General features: G+C 43.8%; 2 protein-coding genes across 2 annotated transcripts in view; one reads left to right on the top strand and one right to left on the bottom strand.

The window, feature by feature from the left end:
• MFN1 (mitofusin 1) overlaps positions 1 to 3,325 on the top strand; it is a 34,111-nt gene extending 30,786 nt beyond the window's left edge. The window contains exon 18 of the mRNA XM_035134153.2: positions 528 to 3,325. Within this exon, the coding sequence (XP_034990044.1) occupies positions 528 to 597 (70 nt within the window). The 3' untranslated portion in view covers positions 598 to 3,325. The remainder of the gene's footprint in view (positions 1 to 527) is intronic.
• A 1,341-nt stretch (positions 3,326 to 4,666) lies between these two features.
• GNB4 (G protein subunit beta 4) overlaps positions 4,667 to 19,784 on the bottom strand; it is a 30,488-nt gene continuing 15,370 nt past the window's right edge. Inside the window, exons 3-10 of the mRNA XM_035134154.2 lie at positions 19,437 to 19,475; positions 17,824 to 17,930; positions 16,721 to 16,784; positions 14,629 to 14,791; positions 13,526 to 13,592; positions 13,229 to 13,430; positions 11,837 to 12,053; positions 4,667 to 10,477 (exon numbers count right to left, since the gene is read on the bottom strand). Coding sequence (XP_034990045.1) covers positions 10,371 to 10,477; positions 11,837 to 12,053; positions 13,229 to 13,430; positions 13,526 to 13,592; positions 14,629 to 14,791; positions 16,721 to 16,784; positions 17,824 to 17,930; positions 19,437 to 19,475 — 966 coding nt within the window. The 3' untranslated portion in view covers positions 4,667 to 10,370. The remainder of the gene's footprint in view (positions 10,478 to 11,836; positions 12,054 to 13,228; positions 13,431 to 13,525; positions 13,593 to 14,628; positions 14,792 to 16,720; positions 16,785 to 17,823; positions 17,931 to 19,436; positions 19,476 to 19,784) is intronic.

Here is a 19,784-nt window from a genome sequence, read left to right as displayed (position 1 = left end):
TAGTTGTGCAGTGAAGGGTTGCACATTCAATTCCCATATTCTTGCATTGCAGGGGATTGGACTAGATCCTTAGGGTCCCTTCCAACTCTATGATACTATTCTATTTGGATCAAGCCAGTGGCCCATCTAGTCCAGCACCTATGGACTCATCTACACAGCTGCAAATAAAACGTTTTAAGTGTGAAGTGCAATATACAAATGTGACACCAGATGGTGACAGTGAGCTGTGCAAAATTCATGTATTTTTCAAAACGTTTTTTAAAAAAAGCTTTTTCACTGCGTTTTTTTTAATATGTGTGTAGATTCCACCCTATACTCACAGTGGCCAAACAAATGCATATGGGAAGCACGACTTTGGCCTTACAGTTCTTGATTTTAATTCTTTTCATTATGCTGTGTGCATGGTATGTGCTAACTTTAGTAAGCTGCTGTGAATACTTTTTCAGTGGAACGGAGTAAATATCCGCAGAAAGGATTTTTGAAAAGTAATGTGCTGCCACACATATTTTCCCTCTTTTGTTTCGTAGGAAAAAAGCTGTCCGCCTTGAAGATGAGTTTGACTGTTTTACAAAGGATTTTCTCCATAAAAAGAAATGAAGGCCTCGTATTTTCTGGCTGCTCCAGGTGGAATTTACAAGATGACACTATTTCCCATCCCTGCAAAGTCACATGAATTTTTCAAGCCCCCTTTATTCTACTTTCCCAGTTGCTGCCTGGCTCTTGATGCTTAGAAAATGAACTGTGCCTGAGAGCTAGAGGAGCGAAGCAGTATTACCACTGATTGAATCGTTTTGCATCTTTTCTTAGAAAGAGAAATAATTTATATTTACTGGTGCGTACAGAAAATTATTTGGCAGTGTAAAAATAATAAAACTAGCAGATCTATCTAGTATTTTGTATTAGTGTTTGCCTAAAGGACAGCCCCCTCTTTCTGGCATCCAGGAAGAGAATAGAGAGAATTTACTCCTAATCCTGTGTCAAAGTCTTGTATTAGCTGGAATTCTCTGTGGGAATGTGTGCTGCTGGCTTTTTCCAGGACTCTGTTACACAGCTGAAGTATTGAGTGATGACAGATTTCAAAAGGGATTCAAAAAGTTTTGAGTGCAGACACAATCAGTATGGCTGAGCATTAGAGATAACTCTGGTTTTCCCATTCTGTTGAAAGGGACGAAGACTGTCATGCTCTTAAAGCTTTAATGCCCTGGTAATTAGACCTTCTCAGTCAAGATTAGCTAGCAGCCTTGTTTGTAGAGAAGAACGCAACTTAGCTCACAGAACTGTTCTGGAGAAACACCCTTTTCAATGATGGCATAGTATGGCGTACGTCCTTTTGACCTAATGGTAGTTCTTGAAAATCAAAGTGATGTCATGCATATGAAGCTGGAATAAGGGTGTCTAGTTTTGAGGTGTCTGGAAGTCCAAAATTCATTTTATTTCCCTGGCCTAGGCCAAGCATTTACTGTATTTTTCCGTGTATTGGACAAGGTTTTTTTACTCAAAAATCACGTCAAAAAACTGGGGTCATCCAATACACAGATAGTAGCACGGTGGTGGGGAGAAGCGCTGCGCTGCCAGCCATTCGCTTGGCGGGAACACGGCTTCCCCAGATGCCGCAGCGAGCGGGGAGCAATCTGGGGGGTGTTTCCTGCCCACAGCTGCGTGGGGAGAGAGGCTCAACAACTTTGGGCCATCTCCCCTCATTTTCTTAAAATTTAGTCCCCCAAAATGGGGTGTGTCTTATACAAGGGGGCGTCTTATAGACAGAAAAGTACGGTAATTTCAGGCTGCATGCCCAAGATTAAATGCTCTTTTAAGACCCTGAAATGCATCGGGACTATTCTATTAAGGGGGCAATTGCATAAGCCAGGGGTCCCCAGACTAAGGCCTGCGGGCCGCATACGATCCAAAGGCCTCTTTTATGCGGCCCGCTACGACCGCGGCAACCCCCACCGCCCGCTGCCACCACCCGCTCTTACCGGCGCAGCAGCATGCTTGCAGGTCAGGGGGAAATGCCGAAAATCGTTTGTGCGCATGCGCATGGGCCTCTCCCGACCCGGAAATGCTTGTGCAAACATTTCTGGTGCACTTCTGGTCGGGGCACAAACAATTTTCGGTGCTTTTTTCCGACCCGGAAGCGCACCGACGCGCCTGTAAGTGTGCGCATGCACACGGGTGCGCACTCCCCCGCCCTCTGGGCGATCGGCACGGTGGGCACCGGCCCGAAGCCGGGTAAGTTTGGGGACCCCTGGCATAAGCAGAGCAGTCTTTATTGCACACACACACACTTTTACTGATGGTGGTGGTTCAGTTAAAATCTCAAAGATGGTCCGCGTCAGGCACCTACAGCCTGGTGTTGCCTCCAGCTGCTCCAATCTACCATGGTTGCATGGAGTGATGCAACCAAAGCATCTAGAGGGGGGGGGCACCAGGTTAGGGATGTCTCATCTGTGCATAATCAAGGGGCTCTCCTGCTTTTCGATACCCGTCTTCCCATGACAATTTTCGGTCAGTGCATTTTACAAAAAAGAAATGCAGAAGTTTCAGTTGCTCCTACATGTGATCTTTGAGTAATGCGTTTGAAACTGATGAATTGTTTATTATTAGGAGTGAAGCTGGCACAGAAGTTTTTTCTTTCTTTTAGGTACAGTTACAAAATATGCATGTGTTTTAAAACCAAAATGAGAACTTAGCTGTAATAAAGAGCCCGTTCAAATTGTAGTGTTGCTTGAACACGAAAATCCACTGCTCAGGAAGGGCTAATGAAACTGCTGGGTTGGTAGAGACACTTGTTTATCAAAAAATGAGGTTCACTCTTGTATTTTTACTCTGGTGCACTGAAATGTCTGGTGCGATTCTCCTGCTTGAAGTGGGTGATGGGTGGGTGTGTTTCATTGTGAATGCAGCCAGTAGGATTTTTAACATTTGATAAATATGAAATTAAAATGACACCATGAACTGTACAGATTGAAGCTATTTAAGCTCTCATGATTCTCTAAAAACAATGGATAGACTTATACACATCTTTTGTTATGCCACATTTTTGTAGCTATTTATATTGGCCAAGGAACACACCGAATTTGAAAGTTACTCTCTCGGTGGTCTTTTGTGACCTGCTTTCTTCATTCATTGTTGTCATACATGTCGTTCCATGTTTCTTTGCTGGCTGTATGTATGAAGGTGTGACATGTTGGGAGAATTCTGCTATCTAAAGTGCGAAGGCTCGAAGGGGAAATAAAAAACCTCATTGCAATTGGTATTTTCCTCCCAAGATTATCACTTTATTGTTGGAAGTCCTAACTAAATAAACTTCTAGACTTCTTTGGTAGTGAAGTGTCCTGAAATGATTTTAGCCTGCTGTAGTCAAGTGATAGCTCTTGCCCTCTACTTCAGCTGGGGAAGCTTACGGAAGCTTAACTATTTTCTTAATAATAGGATTTCACCACTTGAATGAGGTGCCTCTTCCAGCAAGGTTTCAGGTCATATGAGTTCAGCTATTGCAGAACTAGATACTTGTGCAGGAAACACCAAACTGATTCTAGTATTTCACAATATGTAGTCTTAGGCCCAAGCTTAATTGTTGCTGTAGCTAAATTTTAGCTGCTAAACTAAAGCTCATCTAATTCAGGGGCTAACCATAAAGAATATTGGTTGATCCAAAGAGACTATTTTTGTTAATAAGCTTTAATCTGTAATTTCTACTTCTTTAAGGGGAAACCATATTCTAAGTAAAACAAGAGTGGTCATATCGGTTGTCCTAAATAAAATGTGATGTTTGACATTCTGCATCTTCCAAACTTTCAAGTCAGTTTGTGATGGGAATTCAGGAACACTGGTGACAGTTTATTAGGATTTCATTTTACATTACTGTCCTGTGTAATTGCAGTGGTCATGTATCACAAAAGGATTTATGCTGGAGCCACAGGCAAAAAATTAACAGTTTGATCACAGCTGAGACTGAGAAGGCATGTGGCAGGAAATGGCTAAGGTTTTTATAGAAGACAGTCTAGAACACTTTTAAGACCTTAGTGATTATTTAGTTTAAGCTGGGACCAACTTGTTTTAAACTGGCATTTGACCATTTCTAGAATGCTCATTTCAAAATGTACTATGCATGTGTGTGTAATTTATGTGGCCATTTATATATGCACACACATTAATTCTTCCCATGTCTATTATTATAGTCAATTTATTACAGTGGCACCTCAGTTTAAGTACGTAATTGGTTCCGGGGAGCCGTTCGCTCCCCAAAAAGTACTTAAATGGAGCGGCGATAGCAAGCGTACACGAAGTGCCAATAGAACACTTCTGCGGATGCCGCGGAACCCGGAAGTAAACACTTCCGGGTTCGTGGAGTACTCAAACCGAAAGTACTCAAGCCGCAGCAGACTTAAACCGAGGTATGACTGTACCTTCTAAACCACTATCTCAGGACAATTCAGGTATCTAATCTTTTGCAATACAGTACCAAAATTTCCTTTCCACCTTTTGCTGCCTTGAAATGGTTTTTATACTAGGCAGCTAATAAATCAAGCAAACAATTTTGCTCATTGCATTTTATCAGCTATATGGGTAAGACTGGAGGGGGGGATCACATATGCAAGGCAGCCTCCCTCAGTTTTGGCAGTATCTCCCCTTTTTCCAGTGTCCCATACTGTTTCAGTGGCTCCCCTGGCAATGGCCTTTATGGAAGCAGACAAGCTCCACTGTCTGAGCAAAGTTTACTCACACTTCTTTGCAGCTACCCCAGTATATATGGTAGTTACGTAATATATCAGATGCTTAGACATATAAAAAAATGGTTCTGAACGTAAGAAAGAGGCGTGAGTATTATACAGCCATGTGCCATATTAACTCACATTTCCAAAGAAACAGGAGAGAAGAAAGGAAAGGAAAATGAACCACGGCAGGCAGAGAAATCCTAGTTAAAAGCAGTTTATTGGTTACAATATCAAGTCAGGGTAACATCTTTCACGGAACCACTGTACAAATACAAAGGAAACGTTTGTTATAGTGGGGGGGGGAGGCAGGAATATAAACAATTCATAGCAAGTGATTTTTTTTATTTTTTAATCCACAGGGAAGTCTTTATACAACAGCACTGTTAGAAGAACAAATGGCACAGGTCCCTGCACTCTTCTTTTTTAATTAGGTTAAATAAAATAATTTTTAAGACTTTCTGAATACACAATCCAAAAGGCGGTGCAGAATCACTTGGCACCTGGAAATGTTTTGGAAGGGTTTTTTTTTTCCTCAAAAGAAGCTGGCAGCAAGGTAAAAAGAGAGAACCACACACATACACCAAACCACTGTGCACACACACACACACCCTGGATGTGAAAAGGTTGAAGCAAGTCGTTAAGAGCAGAAAACCCCATTCACTTCTGAAAACGGATGCAGTTCCTTTGGATGGCAATGCGAATATACACATGGCGAGATGCGTTGCCGTGAAGAGGAAAGAAAGAGCACCATTGTGTTGTAAAAGCAAAGGCTTGAACTGTCTCTTTAAGATGCCCACATTTAGTCAAAACCGAACGTCGTGTGGCACGAGAAAGGTCAGGCACATATAAAAAAATAATAATTGTCATTTATAAGTCATTAGTAATACTGTTCACGTACTCACCGCAACATCATCGAGCATTTTTAACAGTCTTGCGTGTATTTTACAATCAGTAACTGACTTGAGAAAGAAAAAAGACGATGGCATGCAAGTGGCCCAAACATGGAAGAAGTTGTTTGGGCAGCATGCATGCCAGACCAAGATAGGAGGCGTAACACAGAGACCCTGAACTTCCAAGGTCAGAGACAGCCATTGGACATTTCTACCTAAGGACCGGGATCCCAAATAGCATTGGCTATTTTCCCTCCCAGCTGCAGCCAATGGCGTTTAAGATCCTTCTCCCAACCCAACATTCAGGGCTATCTGCTCAGCAGGGAGGGAGAACATTTAAGAAGCCCCACTGCAAATGCACGACTTTGGGTCCCACCCACAGACAGAGGATTTGGCTGGCTGTAGACCTTGTTCACATGGCAAGCCCTATTGCAGCCACAGAGAAGTGGGAGGCACTCTGGGCCCTGGCTTGGCTTGCCCCATGACTGAAGCCTACGGATGCTTTCCGGGCAACTGGGGCCGCCGGAGAAGATGGGGTATTTTTGAACTGTTGTTAAATGGTGGCCAGTTTTCATTTGTTGGCACCCTTGATCCCAGCTGTGTTATTTCTACGGGCCGTAAGTCATGGATGTTTTAGCTGAGATTCCTGCATTGACCCTTGGGTCCCTTCCAATTCTTAAGTTTCTATGATTCTATGAAATGCTACTGGCAGTCACTCTGATGCACAAACTCCTTGAAAGCCACAACCGAAAATGACCTAGTCACGCTGACATCTGAATAACAATAGCACATAAAGTCTAGTGGGAGATGGGGAGAAAGGGCAGAGGAAACACTCTCTGGATGTTTTGGCTGTGCTCTGAAGTACCATAATATGGAACTTTGCGGTGGGGCGAGCAGATTAAAGAAACAAGACCAAGAGTGATTTTCATTTCATGCAGTGCACATGTTCCATATCAGGAAATGTAACATTGCCAATTCACGGGCAACCTTTCTCTTTGGCGAAAAAACGCTCAAACCCTTGACTCAACCTGGGATGCTCATATGAGCTAGACACCCTTGGTTCTCTTAGAAGACGGAGGCTGGCTGATTCACACAAATTGTGGCTCGGCTCAATAGGTGGGAAATGATATGCCACTTGGCATATCCACGTGGCAAATCGCTGCTCTGCTCCACATCATTTAGTGCAATACATGCGAGAGGAGGCCACCATGTATGTAGCTGGCAGGTAAATTTTTGCAAGAAATTGTAGTAAGGAACAAGGGGTTGAAAAATCTGCCCTAGGGATGCTGATACTCCTAAGTAAGCCAAGAACAGAGAGGCAAAATGACGGACCCCCCTTGGAGGTAAGGATGTACTTCCAGTGTTCAGATGCCAAGTTCAGCTGGCAGTACTCAAATCATGAACTTGAACCCAAATAGGAATGCAAATATTTCAAATATACTACATTCCTTGTGTTGTTGGAAACCAGAGTAATCCTGCAATTGGCCTAGCAATAGCCTTTGGACAGCTTAACATAGGCCACAGCTTGCAAACCCACGGCACTATTGCCCCTTTCTCTGAACAAGCCCCACTAAAACAAACAGAGGGAACATTAGGAAACAGCTCTGCCTCTTGCCTATATTCTGTTCATTTCAAGCTGTGATCCGACATGAATGGCGCTAGAACAATAGCGACTTGGGACATGTATAGCTAAATCAATAGGGGTGGTCTATACCAACAAACACCACATCCATTTTGTAAAGCGGAATTTGAGCACTCTGTGCAACCAAGTCCAAAACGCTACAAATAAGCAAATTTCCCATCAAAACTCCACATGCCACACCTGCAAAATCCTCCATTAATTGATCTGTAACTCTCACAAACACAAATTGTACTTGGTAAATCATGGGCATCACAAAATACTCATTTCACAGAAGAAAAACCAAGGATGCTCAGAACCACCCCGCCCTGCCCAATGACACAAAAAAGTAGGCAAGGAAAGAAAAATCTCTCTCTCACACACACACACACACACATATGGGTAAGGGTACTTGGGAGGTATAAATGGCTAGTGTACCATGTTGGGAACTCCAGGCATACAGGCTCATCTATAAACAAGGCATTTCCACGTGTATCCATGCCCAGGGTCACTGAATGCATTCTAATACATGGGTATAAGCTGTCGCACCCCTTAACTGGCACAAAGCAGAAGCGGCTATGTAACATCTGCCAGCTTGTTTGGCTCACTGACCAATCCATTCTTAATTTCAAAGTTGTACTGGAGCTACTGTATGTCACTTTTCAATTCGAGGACTACATTAGTTTTACAAGTGCAAGTCAGTCCTAAGGTCAATTCAAAAGGTGGCTTGTGTTTGTTGTAACAAGGGAGGTTCGTACAGAGTTTGTACACAGTTCAGAGTGACTGCCTGAGCATGAAAAGAAAAAATTGTTAATATCATCAATAAATCCTGAAACATTACTTGACCCCTGTGCTCTCTGATCCAGATACCAGGATCTGATCCATAGGAAAATACAAGTGCGCTTGTGAATTTGGTCCTACACAGACAATAGTTTTGTTAGTGTGCAAAGGAGCAAATTCCTGAAAAATCACAATGTAGTAATGTCTTTTTTCACCACTACTAAATCCACTATGCTTGGCACATGAATTGGCACTTTTACTGTGGTAAACCAGGGCAAATCGAAAGGCTGGAATGAGTGATTAAAAATTCGGCTGAAACTTGCCAAAACAGATGGCTCAGCTGCGAGACTGTTTTACTGTCGACAGCTCCTGATATTTGCCAACAGAATTGGGATTGTTTTAAAAGCTCCTCTTACCCCACACTTTGAGAAATGGGCACGTAACAGCAATGTAAAATTGCACCTTCTGATACTGTGTGCACAATGAGAAGACAACCAAGGATACACCTCCCGTGTCCACTCTTTTAATATTTCCATAAGGGTGTGATTCACTTAATTGATTATAAGCACAGGCACATTTTTTTTACCAGCACCATAAATTGATTCCAGTGATTATTTTTATTTTTAAAAGCTATTTCTAACCCTTTGCTGTATTTCAGCAAACAGTTCTTATGAGCTGTGACTGGGTGAACTTCGTTAGGATGCTCTTCCGTAACACCTGGCTCCCAATTAAAGGCTGAAACTGTACCAATTAATGGATCAGGATTAACTGGGGGATGAAATGTTCTAGAGAGAGAGATGAAGACAAAGGGAAATAAATGCCCAGGTTCAGGGAACCTGTGGACCTCCAGATATTCCTGGACTCCCAACTCCCATCAAGAGCAGCCGCCCCAAGAGCATTTAATGCCACGCCGTTTCTGGGACAGGCACACATAAAAGGCAACTCTGTTCTGCTGTGGAATGTCTGGGTAACTTGGCAGTATTAGAATGAACTTTCAGCCTTTCCTAGAGCGGCTGATCGGTGCAACTGAGCAGAAGGTTCTAAGAGCCAGGACTTATGCTAGCACACAAATCCCATGGTTGGAAGAATGCTTGAATGCACTCCCGCTCTTATCGTTTCTCTGCATGTGCAAAACATCAGGTGGGTGTTTTCTACCTGACAAACAGATCAACCTGTGGATTGTAAAGGAGAACGAGATTGAATGTGAGAGGAGGTGCCTTCAAAACAGCGTTATGCCCCCACATGGAGTGGTACGATCCCATGAGAAACAGCATCTTTGCTAGAAAGTGGCTCAACCTTATAGTACCAGACTGTACAGGCTGATTTTATAGTAGGCCAAAACTTCCCATTTACAACTGCTCCAACAAAAACAAACTATTGCCTCAGCCGTTTTTCAGCTTCAGTCCCTCAACTGATAGGCTGATCCAAATTTTAGAGGCTGCTGGAAGGAAGCTCATATACTCTGCAGACCAAAATATTTCAGTTCTTGTTTGTGAAATGTCTGTCTGATGACCTATTTAACCCCCTGGTGCGTAGAGCCCCTCTGACTGCCAATGGACTAGCCAGGGTCCACAGGCAAATAGGATCAAACCTCCTATTTAAACAAACTGGTCAACAAGCAAGTAAGGCGCTAGGTGTCACAAGAAGTCGTCGGGGCCTTCTCTCCGGTTGTTGTTTTTTAAATGGATAGAAACAAAGACAGATCAAGCAGTAATTCAAACACTTTCTGTTATAAAATCCACAAACAGCTCAATAACTTCACACTTTATCTACAGTAAATTCACTGGGGGGGAATAAAAACATATCAAAACAGCAATCTAAGTTGATCCGCCGCAGAACTCAGGCGGAAAGAGACATCTCAGATTAAATGTAGAGCTATATAAATGCAGTTTCTTTAAAAAAAATTGCAAACATTATTTCTTTACTTACAGACAAAATGTTACATGATTGGCTGCTATGTGTATTTTTAGTTATGTACAAAAAAAAGGTACAGAATTAGCAGGGATAGGCACAAACAAAAATCCCTCCAGGAAATGTAGCCAAGCCAAACACAAGATGGACTGGCTCTTTTAGCTTCTGTCAACCATTAATATTATGTCCTGTTCCCCACCCCAATGCATCAAAGTCACCAATTTCTCCCACCCACGACTTCGCTTGATTTTATATATATATATATATATACTTCATTTACAGAAAGCCTATTTATGCAATAAATCAGTGAGTAGAAAAACTTCACCTGTAAATACAAGGTAGAAATGTTATTTCACAGCAATAGGCTGCAGCACTGATCTCTCCAGATCTCGGTGGAGAAGGTTGTGTGTGTGTGTGTGTGTGTGTGTGTGTGTGTGTGTGTGTACTGCCAGATTAATTCCAGATTCTGAGAAAACTGTCCCAAGATCCTGTAGCTACAGCCATGCCATCATCGGTAACTCCTAAGCAGCTGACTCTGTTGTCATGGCCAGCAAGGACGCCTGGGGGAGAAAACAAAAATAACATTAGGACAGGTGGCCCCAAAAGGAGGCTTATTATTTACCACATTTGTTATCTCGCCATCTTTCCAATAGCTTAACAGCAACATACGTAACCATTTCAACAGCTTGGATGGCAACAGTAGGGTGGCAAAGACAGAAACAATGGTACAACATCGTTCAATACGCTTCACAGCTGGGCAGGAATTAAAACCCACATCTCCCTAGCTCAAGTCCAACACACCATCCCATCATGCCACAATAGGTTCTCCTGGAAGTAACATGACCGAAAGGACAAATTAGACATTGGTGTGAAAGATCAAGCTGCTCCAGAGAAGCGGACACGGAGCAATGGATTCAAGCTACAAGAAATAAGATTCCACCTAAACATTAGGAAGGACTTCCTGACAGTAAGAGCTGTTCGGCAGTGGAATTTGCTACCAAGGAGTGTGGTGGAGTCTCCTTCTTTGGAGGTCTTTAAGCAGAGCCTTGACAGGCATATGTCAAGAATGCTTTGATGGTGTTTCCTGCTTGGCAGGGGGTTGGACTGGATGGCCCTTGTGGTCTCTTCCAACTCTACGATTCTATGATTCTAAATCCCAAGCTGGACCAAATATATGTCGCCAGGAAGCCTTAAACAACCTGCTGCCCTCATCTAAAGGTGCCATCATGTTCTGTCTGTGGTCTTTCTAGGAATTAAGTGACTGGATAGTACAGCTGTAACATGTTCCCAACGGCACTCTAAATTAGTCTTGAACCAACTTACCACCAAGCAGCATTGGTCGTTCTGCTGATCTAAACGAACTCTCATGTTTGAGCATGTGTAAGGTAACCTGCACAGCTTTCATTCCTTTCAAGCTGAGGTTGTGCAAGAGAAGAAATGGCATCCAAAGCCACAAAAATATCCCTCCATTTCTTTAATCTGGACAGAATATTACAGGTCTCAAAGAATCCAGAAAGCTGTGAGTTTATGACAGATTGGGATACTGTGTCTCCCCATCACTGGGGTTCTCTGGGTGAAGAGTTTAACCAATAAAATAGGGGGTGAGGCTGCTCTGTTCATGGAAGAAGACTCAGCTGCAGCTCCCAACCTGAGACTACTTTTCCCATCTCTTCCACCTCTCCAGGCATTGTACTTAAATCTCGTCTCTGGCAGGAACTGTTGGTGTTAGTGGAACCATCCTGCTGTGGCTAGTCTTATAAAATCGATGGACTGGCCAGGTCCTCTCACACAGCTCTTGGAGCTGTTGCCTCAAGCTGAGCAGCACCCTTGGCTGCCAGTATGAGCTTTTGAACATGCAGGGCATTCCGCAGAGTGGAACCCCAAAAGAGCTGTTCCGTTCTGTAAGCACATCAACTAACCTGCACGCTCTCCCTTCAGGGAGTCCCAAACGTTGCAGTTGAAGTCGTCGTAGCCCGCCAACAAGAGGCGGCCGCTCTTCGAGAAAGCGACGGATGTGATCCCACAGATGATGTTGTCGTGAGAGTACATCATGAGCTCCTGGTCAGCTCGCAGGTCAAACAACCGACAGGTGGCATCATCAGAGCCAGTGGCAAAGGCATGGCCGTTGGGGAAGAACTGGGAAGTGAAACGAGAAACAAGACGGGTTGTGGTGAAGAGAAACAAACAGGGCAACAACAGGAATTATTCTCCAAAGAGACCAGGTGCCTTTGTTGGCATCTGTCTGCCTCGGAACACAATGAAGGAGTGCTGCTCTGAGGGTGGGGTCAAGCTGTAGGAAGGTTGCAGAGCCTGCTGTAGCCATAGAGACCGATATAGGAGAGACATGTTTTGCTGCAGCTGGGGCACATGAAGGCATCCACTTGTGCTGCTGCAGATGCACCATGGCATTTCTTCTCTCTGCGCTCCTCTCAGAGGACATGTCAGTGTGGACAAATGCAATTTAAGGACTTGAGGTTTCAATTTACAACAGCAGCGACGGGGAACCTCAAGCCCAGGAGCTGAAATGCAGCCCCTCCAGGTCTCTGTCTGGCCCTTACAACTCTCCCCAGGTCATTCACCTCAATGGCTCTCCTCGCATGTTTCTTGCCTGGCTGGAATGAGCCCTTGAGCCGCAATGCCTCTCGCCAGCCAGGCTGGAAGTGTTTAGAGATTAGAAATCTCTCATCTTGACCTGGCTGGGATGCAATTTTCTGCCTAAAGAGTCCCATCCATTTCTCTGCCCTTTTCGGCCTGTGGAGTCACCTAACACTGGCATGTGGCCCATGGAGGATTCCCCGCATGGAATGTGGCCCTTAGGTGGAAGGTTCATTGTTCCTGTTATACAGCACCCTGGCTTGAAACCTGACTTCAGCAGACACTTTTTTTTTTTAAAAAAATGGCAAAATAGAAAAATGAACCCCTGGTTTCTCTTCCCACCGTTTAATTATTGGCGTTTTACAGAAGTTTAAAAAGAAAAGTTACTTTGATCATGTGAGAATCTCAGGGATCAGAACCGCTGGATCAGAAGGACTGGCATTAACAGAGACTTCGTGTTCTCTTGCTTCACCAGTCCCTCTTCACCACAAGCACCCCGTGGTTGATAAGAGGCTTTTCTTCTCCTGTGTCCAACTGACTTTTTTTGTGTGCGCTTTCCTCACAGCAGCCAACCTGCCAATATTCCATGACCCACTCATCCACGTTTGACAACACTTGTGGCAGCTCCCTCAACAGCCCGAAGTGCATGCGCATGACAGCGTCATTTAAATTCATGATTTCCCTCTCGGTGTAGTTGAGCATAGCTAGCCACTTACACAAACTGCATTGATGTCAGACACGTGCCCTGTGAAAGACTGCCTGCACATTCCGTCTCGGACATCCCAGAGCTTGGATGATGCGTCACAGGCACCCGAAACAAAGGTGCTCATGTCTGGGCTTAGAGAGAGGCTCATTACGTCACCGGTATGCCCAGTAAAAGCAGTAGTCTGCTGGCCAGTCTCAATATCCCATAGAGCGCTGTGAGCAAAAGAAAAACATTTAAACACAGAAGGTTAAAACATGCAGTCCAGACAGTTCAAGGCGTGTCGCGAAAGAAAACCCAAGAAACTCACCAGGTGGTATCTCCTGAGCTTGTGACTATTTGGTTGTCATCTAGAAAGCGACAACAAGACAAATACCCTAGAAATGCGAAACAGGAAACATGTCAGAGGCAAAACCCATCACTTAAGAAGAGATCCAAAATGCAGGTTGTGCGCATTATGTAATTGAAATCCAGTGCCCTGAAAATTTCAGCTTTTATTCATTTAAATTGTTTTCAACCCTCAAGGCTGCAAAGGTTTGGTGTTAGGTGGGCAACTCAGGAGCTGGGAAGAAGCTGCACAGTTAAGTAGATGAGTAATTCTTCTCAAAATGAAGGGTGGTGTATAAATTATAATTCTAATAACATCAGCGCAGCAGCACCTAGGCCATATTGAGTCATACACTGGAATACGCTTCCAGGTGCCAACTTCAGGCATAAAATGTCTCTGTGTCAGCAACCATGCCTTAATTCACAAGGACTCAGCACAGTGGGAGAGAACACTGCTCTCTGCCACTCCAGTTTTGGCTGCAGCCTCTCCTCAGTCCAGCTGTGAGCAGGGACAGAGCACGGAAACCATGCAAGATAGAAATGAAAATTTAAAAATAGTGTGGCTCCCCAAAGGTTATCCCCAAAGGAATGCAGCCCTAAATATAAAAGAGGTTCCCCACCCAACTTAAAACAGCCAGCCAAATGTCTCGCAGGAAATATTTCTGGTTTAAAAGTCTGGCTTGTTGGGAAGCTATTCATCATAGCTCCCCAGTTTGCATTTAATGGGAAGGTGCAATGAACTGTGGCTTCCTGGTTTGTTGTGCCACTGGCACAAAGGGAGAAGTGAAGCGGCAACAAAAGGGCTGTGTGTGAATGATGTCGTAAGGTTAAACCATGGCTTGGCAATGACACTGGCTGATAAGACACATCAGCTCAGCAATTGGGTAATGTATTTTTTCCCGCGGGGGGGGGGGGCATTCAAAGTAGACGGGATGGGAAATGACCCATTGTAGCAGAACAGTTTCTGCCACGACAGATATATCTAGTTACGCATTTCACTTTCGACTCCTCTGCTTTTAGGGAGTTGCAGAAGTTCAAATAAAGTCACCATTTCATCAAAACAAATAGAAACAGAAGCCTGCTGACCAGTATGGCCGGGTAGTTCTCTGCTCACTCGTACATTGCCCTCTCGTGTCTTCAGGTTGTATATGGAGCAGATGTTGTCCAATCCACCACAGGCGACGTAATTGCCAGATGGGGCGTACGCACAGGTCATGACCCAGGAAGATCTTAAAGGAATGGCATGCATCTTCAGGGCAGAAGGGAGGGGGGGAAACACAGTTAAGAGGGAGAAGTTGCCGTCTGAGCATGAATGAACTTCTTCCAGAACCATATGCAGGCTTCGCCAGGGTTGCCTGAACTACCACTGCTGCATTGAGAGATGGTGTTGATTCACAGAGCCTGCTCTCTAGATGGAGAACCAAGATTTCATGGCAAATATTGAGAGAACAACACTATGAAGTGAGGGAATACGTATTTATGTTCTCAAATTGCAACTTCCCCAATTTTACTTGGATTTTCGTAAGGTGAGAATATTTTAAACAGGTGTTATGATATTCCCCGCACCAGAAAGCAAGCATCTCAGCAGGCTGCTCAATCACTGTGCCATCAAAAAGAAGTCAGCCAGTATTTTTATTTCTCTGAGTCATCGTTAATATTTTATTTACTAACTGGAGTTACATATTCCTGGGACAGATCAACAGAGTATAGAATCACAATGAAAACACATGGCACAGAACCGTCTACAAGACAAACTGCTTTGTGTAAACCTCTTTTGAGGTTGGATTGTTGTTGGGGTGTTTCTTTGTTTTTACAGTCAGGCAGCATATACAATTTTATGAAATCGATAAAATTAAAATAAAAGCGGAAGAGTGCTTTCACACATTGTAAGCGAGTTTTAAAACCAGCAGTCACTACACTTTGCCCAAACTCTGAAACCATTTGGCTCTGCTTTAGATTATGTTCCAATATCTCCTATGTTTTCCTCAATTTACTGATAACCTTCAGTAACCTGCCCTGTGGCATAACGTATTGTATTATTATTATTTAAATTAACTTAGCACTTTCCCTAGTTCTCCAAGCGAGCATGGAGAAAAGTGGATAAATCTGCCAAGTTCTGGTTGCCAAATTACAGCTACCCCTACTGCCCAACCGAGAAGTGTGTGGTCGCCAGGCTTCCCCTTTCTCAAAGAGCAGGATTCTGCCCTTGACCTTGTGCTACACCTCTGAAGTGCAGCACAAGGTTTGGGAGGGGGGAGAAGTGCCTGCTCTCTTCCCAGCTCTAAGCTTGGAGCTGAAGATTGGGGGTGGGGGAGAAAATGGGCCTGCCCCCCCCCAAATAACTCAGTGTGTGCAGTGAGGAAGAGAGCTCTGCTTCTGCACTCCATGGGTGCTACAAATAACCCTCAAGCAGAGAGGCAAGTCCAAACAATTCTGCCACATTTCCAGCTCAGCGCTGAAAGTTGGGGGGAGGCAGAGAGGTGCCTCTGTCTGTAACTCCAGGCTCATACTTCTCACCAGAGCACAGCTTTCTGGCTTTCCTCTGGCCATAGCAAACTGGACACGTCCAGCTTTTTCGAACCTGCCATTTTTATGGTCCCAAGCAAGGCCAGAAGCAAACATAGAGACCTCACTGGGAATCAGAGGCAATTGATTTGCCAACCACTAAACAGATGCACAGATAGTCAACCAGAATAGACAAGATACAGCTTCTGCTTTCTCATGGGGTAAACTTAAGAACTGGGCGTATTTCAAAAAGCACCGCTTTTCAGATTGCAATGCAGCTGCTTTTTATCAAAGAAACCTGCCGTTCCCAAAAGATACCTGTAACCCCACATCAACAGATGACCCCCCCCCCTCAGAAAGAGACAAGAGACCCAACAGTGTTTTCCCCAAGCAAGTGAGCCACAGTTGTTAAGAGCAATGAGATGGAAGAATTTGAGTAAGACAAGTTTTAAAAAATAACAATAAACTAAAGCAGAGTTAGAATTATTGGAGGGTGGAGAAAATAAAAAGCAAAAGAGTCAATAGAGGGGGAAAACAGCAAAAGTAGTACTTCAGGTAGAGAACAAAAATAAAATAAAAATAGCAGTGGAAACAAAAAGCAAGCCCACCAGCAATAGGCACATAAAAAACATGCCAAAATGGATTACTTTTTTTAAAAAAACAAAAACTCTACCTTGTTTGTTGTGTAACTATCCCAAATAATTAATTTTCCATCTTGAGAAGCGCTCACTAGTAGCCTAAAGATAACCACAAAACACACATACACACAAAAAAAAGACATTATCAAGTTAACTTTGCGCCTCCTTTGCTAGGTTTCAAATTGGGTAAGCGTCATGTACAAGCACCCAGCCGTTCACCAAGACCCTGATTTTGCCTTTGCCTCTTGCAAGTCGCATGGCTTTGAAGCATCAGCAGACGACGTCTAGGCAACATGTTGCAAAGTCAATCGTGCTTTACTTTTACTGAACTCTAAACAAATGCCCGACATTCTAGCAGGGGTGGAGAGATGGGCAGAAAGGGCTCCTGTATATTGTTATCTCCCCTTAAGAGCAGGCCTGAGGACCCAGGGTCAGGTATGGCAGGTTCCCCAAGTGCAATGCTCTCATAGGAGTAATGCCTGCTGTTCATTTATGTCTTCTGGAGAATATGTGTTCTCCAGACAGCTTTCAGGTAGGAATAACTTAGCCTACCCTCCCTTATGATGATGGCAGTTTCTTAGTCATGGAGGAAATAAAAGGCAGTTTTGCATACCCCGAACGGTGTTGCTGATTGCAGCCTTATTAATTTTGGCATGTGAGCTTCCATAGAAACAATTAAAACCACTTCTACCTGTGGAACTCTTCCATCCCTTTTCTTGATGCAAGAGACAGAAAGAACTCTGGAACCAAAATATATATTGTTTAACCACTAAAGGAGTTTCCAAGATTGTATGGCTTACTGAGGATGAACAGGTTAAAAGCTTGCATCTGTTTTTAAGTATTAAAAAAAATCCCACCTTTTTTAAGTAGTATTTTCTTCTGGTACTTCTTTATATTCAAATCTAGTATTTTATGAAGCTAGTCCAAAGCATAGCTAAGACTCCCTACCAAATGATTGGGCCTTTAAGGGGGATCAAGGACTCATTGAGCATGTAAATGTTTTGTTGCTGTTTACTGTGCTTAATTTATGAATATATTTATAGCATGCAGGTGCTCATGTGGGCCTGTGGAGTGCACACGGCTTTTCCCCAACAACGGCAAGAATCCTCCAACATGCACATCAGTTCTCTGTACAAACCTTGAATCGGATCCCCAATGCATGGCATATATTTTAGCTAAATGGCCTCTCAAGGTACGTCTTGTGCGCATCTGGATTCGGCCCACCGAGTCAAGGCTTGTGGTGATCTAGGCAGGAAAGGAGAAGAACATGCATTACTCCAAGCCAACTCCTGGGCAGAGTTAAGACTACAAAACATCTAAATACCAAGGACACTTTCACAGGTGAACAGCAGCATTTCCTTATCTGGAAAGAGACAGACCAACTGAGAACTGGCATCAATGTTATCAGGCTCCAGCTTCCAGACTGAATCTCTACGTGGAAACTCAGCATGCTGTGGAAGATTTCTGGTGCATGTTTTAGGAGGCACTGCAGCAGATGGCTCCTATAGTAAATATCTCATGTGTGCAAGGGGCCCAAGTCTATAACCAGGAGGTAACAGGGCTTCTGATAATGAATTAGCCATCTAATAGGCACATTCCACAGCCTGGTTGAAATCAAGTGAATGGGTTTTAAGGTAAAGGGACCCCTGACCGTTAGGTCCAGTCGCGGACGACTTGGGGGATGCGGCGCTCAACTCACTTTACTGGCCGAGGGAGCCGGTGTACAGCTTCCAGGTCATGTGGCCAGCATGACTAAGCTGCTTCCGGCGAACCAAAGCAGCGCATGGAAACGCCATTTACCTTCCCGTCGGAGCGATACCTATTTATCTACTTGTGCTTTGACCTGCTTTTGAACTGCTAGGTTGGCAGGAGCAGGGACCGAGCAATGGGACCTCACCCCATTGCGGAGATTCGAACCGCCGACCTTCCGATCGGCAAGCCCTAGGCTCTGTGGGTTAGACCACAGCGCTACCCGCATCCCTTGCATGTGTTTTACATAGAAGTTATTACTTTATTAGCAGCAGCTTCATCAATTTCATTTATGAATTGAGGCATCTCAAAGCAATTTGAAGCTTATATAAAACAGTTTCATATATAAAAATCACACACACACACACACACACACACACACACACACACACACACACACAAGTTTAAAAACAACAGTAGCAGATACATAAAGCTAATTCCAATCCACTACAGATATCAGCTGGGATAAATATCCCCATTTGTTGAAAGTGGAATGTATTTAGCAGACACTGAAAATGCAACAGATAAGCTGCCAGTCTGATATATATATATTGTGGGGAGCTTCAAAGGGCAGGTGCTTCCACAGGAAAGGCCCAATTTTGACATCGTACAAATGGATCTTCTGAAACGATAGTAGCTGCATGATGCCCTTGAAGTGTAGTGAGTATGTACTGGGTAAGGTGATATTTCAAGTTCCCCATGGATTACATGAACTATGCAAGGCGCATAGTTATTATTCGTCCACATGAATAAAAATGAACTACTAACTACTGGACTTTGTGTCCTAAACCTTTTAGCTATAGCTATATCCCCTCCCTTGAATTTCCCCACACAGATTTCCCCAAAGGCAAGAATGAACATCTTTGTCTTTTCGTTTATCTGGTTGTTTTATGTTTCTGATATTGATTTTATTTCACCCTAACTGTTTATTTTATCGCAGTTAGCTGACTAGGGGCCTTCAGGCAGCAAGGTAGAATATTTGTCTAAAACACGCATACATACCTGAGCAAGAGTTGTGTCACTACACGCTTTTCTAGCATCCTTTAAAATAAAAATAAACAAATATCAATCTACGCAGAAGAAACTGGAATTTGAAGAACAGTGTTATCATGGAGGTTTATTCCAGCTTCCTCCTTCTTGGCACAGTAGCTTTCTATACACAGCGAGTTTTATCCTTGAAATGTGTGTTCAAACATGCCAAACACTACCTGAAGCTTAAAGTAGCGCAGTCCTGTAGTGCAGTCAAAATCCTTCATGACAGCCCCTACAGACTAAAGCTTTCTTTCTCAGTCGATGACAAGTGTGAAAGAGATGGTACTACCACACACTGGCTTGCTCAGCCTGACCCCT

This window comes from Zootoca vivipara, chromosome 5, assembly GCF_963506605.1.
Source record: "Zootoca vivipara chromosome 5, rZooViv1.1, whole genome shotgun sequence".
NCBI classification, from domain to species: domain Eukaryota; kingdom Metazoa; phylum Chordata; class Lepidosauria; order Squamata; family Lacertidae; genus Zootoca; species Zootoca vivipara.
Note: the sequence above shows the minus strand (reverse complement) of the source record. Positions and strands in the feature narration are given on the sequence as shown.